The sequence below is a fragment of the Leptopilina heterotoma genome, unplaced genomic scaffold (assembly GCF_015476425.1).
Source record: "Leptopilina heterotoma isolate Lh14 unplaced genomic scaffold, ASM1547642v1 Lhet_303, whole genome shotgun sequence".
In the NCBI taxonomy this organism is placed as follows: Eukaryota; Metazoa; Arthropoda; class Insecta; order Hymenoptera; family Figitidae; genus Leptopilina; species Leptopilina heterotoma.
Genome location: NW_025111007.1, coordinates 420,265 through 427,436, shown reverse-complemented (window position 1 = coordinate 427,436; position 7,172 = coordinate 420,265). Strand labels below are relative to the sequence as shown.

Here is a 7,172-nt window from a genome sequence, read left to right as displayed (position 1 = left end):
CCTTTGACCACCATAGGCGGATGGATCTATTCCTTTGCTGTACCAGAAAAAGCGACAATAGCATGCCATTCCATGAGTCCAATCAAGATCATGCTGAGCGAAGTTGGGATCCTTAAATTGGGTCCAGGGTGCTCCCTCAAAACCAAAGACGCCATAATTCCAGCAACCACCTCACAAGCTGGTCAATCAGAGTTTATTTTTGAATCGGATCTACATCTAAACTTAACAAAACTATCCCCAACACTACTAAAATATAATCACCTGCTTGAAAACACCAGAGTCCTAACGAAGTCCATCCTCGAGATTAACCCGCAGTTGTCAGCATTCAAGTTGAATTCCAAAACCCTAGACGAACTAGAACAACAACTTCAAGAGTTCGCCTTACAACAACATAATCAAGGAAGACACTCGACCTTGATTTACGGATCATATGGAGGCATTATTCTCCTATGTGCATTTTTGCTTATGTACTTGTGTCGATCACCACTGAAAACTGGGACATATAAACTGTCTCAATCAATTTTCTCAAGGCAAAGAGATGAGAATCTTCAAACGCCACAGCGAAGGAAACCGTTAACTAAAACTCCAACACCCGAGGATATTGCTGGATTATACGAGGATATCCCTTCTACAAGTAAAACCGCTGCTAACAAAGAGGTGACCGTACCAGCAAGCACAACTTTGACCCAACCAACAACTACTCCAAAGAAGGAGATAAAGTCTGCAACGTCCGAAGATAAACCATCAGTGAAGATCAGATGACTAACCGAAGGGTTAGGTTCCAAGCTGCGAGGGATTCAGGTAGAGGAGGACTACATTGGGAAGGAATCACCAACGACTTTTTCGCCAGTAGTTCTCGCCAAATGCAACCCCGCAAGACAACACGGAAGATCTTCGACTCAAAGAGGTTAGTGCTTACAACGACCCCAACAGGCGTTCAAAAATCGCCACCCAAAATAACCTGATTCCGCAGGTCCATCATAATAAGAAAACACATATAGAGAGAGAGTTTTTTTTAAATCTACCTATATATATATATATATATATTCTTTAATTCGGATACTATTTTCAAAAAAAAAAAAAAAAAGAAAAGAAAAAAAAAAGAAAAATTTTTATGCCTGATATAAATTCAATATTAGGACTTTTTATTTCTTTATAAAAGAAAATAGTTTAATGGAATTATTTATTATATAATAAAATTTTTTTTTAAAACTTTAATTATATCAGATAAATTGATCACTTTATAAAATATATATTTAGAAGATTTCTTAATAGGCCATCTAAATAATAATCATTAATTATGCGTTAGTTCTTTTATTCGTTTGTATATTCACAAAAAGGGAAAAGCGTATTCCAATTAATTGTATAGTTAATTGACTATTTAACTTTAGTCCACGAAGGTTTCGCGCAACCCTTTCCTCCTCTCACGCGATGAAAACTCTTTAATCCAGGCTTCCGGGAGTCAGTCAGCCGCAGAATGTGTTTACAGCTCCTGCATTTCCACACGTACGGACGCAATTGGTAGAGTACTTTCCGCGGAAGATTGTGATGAATGACTACCTAAAAAAAAAAGAAAAGGGAAATTTTATGCATGTTTAATACCTAAAAACCTTTAACAAAATTCTGGAAACAATTTGGGTAATTAATAACATACCCGGTAGGGCCCAATTTTGTTAATGCGCCTCATCTCCTTTTTAAATTCGCCCTTGTGACTGAAACTATCGGCATCATTCCTATGATGAAACAGCTTGACATGAATCATCTCGTGAAGTAATGTTCCGATCAGTTCTTCTTCAGGAAGAAGCCTATGGATTTCCCAACTAATCCGAACTATGCGTAGGGGTAGGTCAGTGTACCCAGAAGTCTTTTTCATCCTCCGCCCCCAACCTATTGTATACCCCGCAGCTGCTAGTCCTCCATCAAAATAGTTTTGATCCAACTGACCATATAGACCCCTCAGGTCAGGCCGTTCATCGGTAGTGCACGGATGTTTGGAAAAGCGTAATCCTTCTGCTAACGGCAATTGTTGGGATCTGGTTACTCTGCCACTCATTTTTGAAAATACCTGCGTATGAGTAAATGTTAAAAAAAAAATTTGGAAGAGAAGCAAGCGCAAAACGCCTACATCTAGGGTTTCGTGGCATTTAAAAAGAAAATTAAAAATTTAAAAAAGGAAACTATGGATGTTTAATTAATTTCTATAAATTCATTCTCCACCAATTAACAAGTTGATTAAATCCATGGTATCTTCATTTAAAATTTGAATTTGACTATCATTTTGTAATTGCAATTCAATACTGAAATTATCTGTATAGGTATAAAATATTTTGTATTAATTTATTTTATATTTTATTTTATTTATACTTTGTCTTTATAGATATTTTATTATAGATAATATATTTGTGACAAATAGAAAAAAAAATAAAAGCAGGCATTCACGAACCCTGTTTTGGTTATCATAAACCATTGTGGTTAAGACTGACTGACTGACTGAGTGACTGACTAACTGATTTGGGATCTATAGTACCCCAAATTTGGGATCTATAGCGCCCCAATTTACGACAGACGGACGGACGGACGGACGCCAAAGTGAAATTATAAGGCTTTCGGCCATGGACCACAAAACCCTAAAAGAGAGAAAATAGTAATAATAATAAGAATAAACCAAAAGTTACACATTATTTTAATCTTGCAATAAGCTTGGTTGAGTTTACAGGAAGAGAAGGGGCTAAGAAAAGCAAAATTTTACTATTGATACCACTAAAGTCAATTTTCGGAATGATCAACTTCAAAGCCAATTTTGAGGCACTTCTAACGATTTCTGTGAAAATTAACCATACAGAAAAAGTTGTAGCTACAGCTCTAAGGAACAATTTTCTATGCCCAAAATAAAAATCGACCCTATATTGGGGAACTTATTAACAATTTTCCTAGTAGGACCACATGCCTAGCGTACGAATGCTCAACGAAGGTAGCCGCCGCCGACCATTACAGCCGCCTGACGGACAGCCTTCGCGCAGTGGCTAAGAATACAAATTATAGACTTTACTAATTTTACACAAAACGTAGATTTATCAATAATAACCTATTATTATTTATCTAAAAAAAAAAAATAAATAAATTTTTTTTTGATATCTAAAAATATTTAAATTTTCTCTTATTAATTCTATTAAAAAAAAAAAAAAAAAAAAAAAAAAAAAAAAAAAAAAAAAACTAATTATTGGAATTTTATAATAATTCTTAGGATTTAATTATCTTCGAATAATCTAAATAAACATCCATGAAAAATTTTTGGGATTTTGGAAAATTATTTAAATCAATTCAGAGATAAAGTTAAGTTAAAATTGTAGAAAGTATATGAATTTAAAAGGGGTAATAATGGTAATTTTTGCACTGCGGGGGTAAGTGTCTTATTTGATATCTTGAAATAAGATGTAAGACGGAAAAATGGTATCTTGCATCTTGAAATAAGATGTTTTCTAAAGTATCTTACTAATTTTTTTAGACGTATACGTCTTAGATATTTCTTCTATCTTGAAGAAGTAAGATACTTCTGTAAGTCTTTTTTGGGTATCTTAATTGGGATGTTTCTGTCTCAATAAGATGTTTAGCGATAAGATACTTGTGAATTTTAAGATGCGAAAAAATTTAAGTTACTAAAAACTAAGATACTTGTAACTCATCTTTGCGAATAATGAAATCATATTTCGCTTTGCTAAAAAAAAAAAGGAAAAAGAATTTTGATATTACATACCTAAAATTAAAAGTAATCTTCAACTTTCTGAACAAAGAATATAGATTATTTTTTTTTGAGAATTTCCACTATTTTAAAATTCGCTAATTAAAAAGAAAAAAAAATCAATTATTTAACAGAATTTTGTGCAATCTATTTTCACAATAATTCAATTACTTTCACTAATAATGAAATTTTCACGAAAATCAAAACCAATACTAATTAAAAGAAAAAAAAAAGGGGGTATCAAAATAATTTTATTTTTATCTTTCAAAATAAAAAAAATAAAAAACATTTAATTAAAAAAATTTTAAATGCTATTACAATTTAACAATAATTAAAATTTCAACGGTTTCAATTGAATAATTTTTCAAAATTTAGTTTATCATAAATTAGTTCTTCTTGAAAGGTTTAATTCAAATTCAGTTATTTGAACACAGAAATGTATAATTGTGAAGAACTAAAGAATCTATCAAAAAAAAAATGATGATTGAATTCTTGTGAGAACTTTTGTTAGAATTTTTATTTAACTTTAAATATTACTAACTCGATAGATGCCCTAAGATTAATAAATAAAATATTACAATATTTAGATTTACTCACCCCCGAGAGGAATTCAATTTTGCTAGAATCATGAATGATTCGAACAGGGCCTCGTAGCGACGCAATAAAATTGAAATCGGAACAGAAGGGCCTCTCTGCTCTTCTTCCTGGCACTCAATCACTTCCCCGACGGTTTTCTTAAGCTTCTGCAATTCTGCGACCTTGCGCTGCAGACTTTTTAGTCTCGATGTAGGACCGTAATTAATTTTTATGTCACCCTCTTGCACTATCCTCCCCCGGCGCAGTTTCAATTCTTCAGCTGTGCGCTGAAGGCGTTCTAATTTTGTCCTGGGGACATGAGGACCTTTCGAACCAGCATCAAGGTCAATACTGCTTGGATACTCGGGAATTTCCTTTTCATCCCGAACATCCCAACCGTATATCTTTTTAAACAAAATTGCTCTTCTGCTCTTGTGTTTTTCCTCCGGGAAGAGATTAAAAATTGCCTCCGTCCTCCAATGGCAATCCAAAAAGTTCGCAGCATCAAAAGGCTCCATTTCAGAGTCACTGACAATCTGAGGAGAATCACTAAACGAATCCTCTGCCTCGGAAATAAAAGCATCCGGTAAGGACATTTTATTTATATTTTTTTTATCAAAAGCACCAATTCTACTCGCCACTTCACCGTACACTGCTCACCGTCACTAAGGTTGAAGAAGCACTGAATCACTGGATTAGGGTACTGGACCGCGACGCACTATACTAACATTACGTCACCAACTTGACGGTTCCCTATTGCGTTCGTACTACTTGAAGATGTACGAGCATAACGTTAAGGGGTACAAACGTTTAAGCGCGTTAAGCATCACTGATCGTGCACGCATAATGCTACGATCTATGTTACCAATGATTATTGAGTTTTCTTTTAGTTTATGAAAAAAAAAAAAAAAGGAATGAGAGAGGAAAGGGAATACAACCAAAGGATTTTCTTCCCTTAAAAGGCTACTGTTGATTGCTATCAATAAGCAAAACTATTATTATAAATATTATTATTGTCACCATCGACCATACTACTATTACTATAGTTTACTATTATTATTATTATCGACATTGTTAATGGTTGATAATTTTCTCAAACAGTCGCCACCAACCATAACACCCGTCGTTAACTATGTACAGGCCGATTCTTTAAATTTTAGGGCTTACACAGAGGAAAATATATATGAACAAATAATGATTGTTAATGGTAATTGTTATTGCAACAATTTAAGTACATTTATTATTATTCTCGACTATTAATTGTTGTTGTTCACATTGCTATTAACAATTATTAATTAATAATAAACTGAAAGAAATAAATAAAATAATAATAAAGTTTACAAATTTCTAATTTTGACTACACTTGACAATATTTTAACTGTCTTCAAGATAAAAAAAAAAAAAAAAAATAATAATAATAAAAAAAAAAAAAAATAAAAAATAAATAAATTTTATATATATTTTCTCTTATAATTTTATGATATTGCATTTGCAGCAATTAGAATTTCAACCTTTTCAAATTGCTCTCTTGAGTTGGATTAATTCTGAAGGAAGTCTACATAAATATTTTCTAAATTACATCATCTCAATCCTCAATGTAAAGTTTCACTTGTTATTCATATAAAGATTTACTTTAAAATTTGTAATAATATTTCTGTCAAGTTTCTTTTTGCTGTAATCCAATTTAGTCTTAAATAGCCGAAAATTTAAAATTAATGAACTATAATCACAACTTTGATAAATAATTACGGCAAATTAATACTATCACCATAATTAATGCTATTTCCACTAGATTATAGGATCTACACCAAGTTGTGAAATTGTCATTTTAATATTAAGGAAATTGTATTGATGCGTCGTATCATTGTGCGCATCACTAAGTTCAAGGCATCAGGGTTTTCGGGGACGAAAACGGGAATTTTCACGGTGGATTGTTAGAATCTTGATAAATTATTTGGCAACCATGTACGATAAATATTAATTTCAAATCAACCCAAGCATATAAAAGCATCGCAACGCAGCGACGCTATGCTTGAGGATATTTGACACCCTGATAACGTTAAATATCTTACCGAGAGAATGCCTTTAACTGAGAAATGCTTATAAAAAATAGTTAGAAGGACAAAAGAAATTATTATTTCTTTTCTCCTTCTACTAAATAATAAATATAATAAATAGTTATTAATAATTGTACCAGCGCAGTCAATACTGCTTACATCGAACCTTGCGACAATATTATGCGGTAAATAATAAATGTAAAATTCTTTTCAAAATTTTCTGTAAAACATAAAAGGAGGCGCAATGCTGCAGCCAATATATATATTCCATTTGTCAATTACTGTCTACAACTAAGGAAATACACTGTGAGGTTGCGCGTGTGTGGGGATGGTCGGCGGCAACACACACATGCCTGCGCGGCCGCCGCTTGTGAACACTAGCACACTCACTGGCTTCCCCGGCTACAGAACTAATACCTTGACGGCTTTTATGCTACGGATACCAATACAAGTGCGCTATGCTTGCCTCTAGTCGTTGCCTGGTTGTGCGTAGAACTTTCCTCTCCCCTCGGGGCCCATAAGCTGTAGACTACAGCTTCAAAACAAACGCACGTGCGTTACAGCTGACGTAAACAACAAGGCGGCATGCCTTATGACACTTGAATTTATGAATCAAGTCAGATGCACATAGAAACAATTAACAATAGTTAAACATTTTGTTGTAAACATTGTTGTTACAACAAAATGCCGGAGGACATTAGGTTGTATGTATATGTATATATGTTGCTCAATATGTAAAATGCATATACAAACAATCTATAAAAAGTAGGAACAATATAATTACAATAAATAAATTATAT

The 7,172-nt window shown here is 33.1% G+C and overlaps 1 protein-coding gene across 1 annotated transcript; it reads right to left on the bottom strand.

Annotated features, from left to right (window-relative positions):
- Positions 1 to 1,377: 1,377 nt before the first annotated feature.
- LOC122504545 (DNA-dependent metalloprotease SPRTN-like) lies at positions 1,378 to 2,053 on the bottom strand. Its single transcript, XM_043615703.1, has 2 exons — positions 1,655 to 2,053; positions 1,378 to 1,560 (listed from the first exon to the last, which is right to left on the bottom strand). The coding sequence occupies exons 1-2, from the start codon at positions 2,051 to 2,053 to the stop codon at positions 1,378 to 1,380; spliced, it is 582 nt and encodes a 193-aa protein (XP_043471638.1).
- Between the last annotated feature and the right edge of the window lie 5,119 nt (positions 2,054 to 7,172).

Coding starts and splice junctions, on each gene's coding strand:
- LOC122504545 (XM_043615703.1), bottom strand. CDS start 2,053: ATGAGTGGCAGAGTAACCAGATCCCAACAATTGCCGTTAGCAGAAGGA. Junction 1,561..1,654: donor ACAAAATTGGGCCCTACCGG/GTATGTTATTAA, acceptor TTTTTTTTTTAG/GTAGTCATTCATCACAATCT.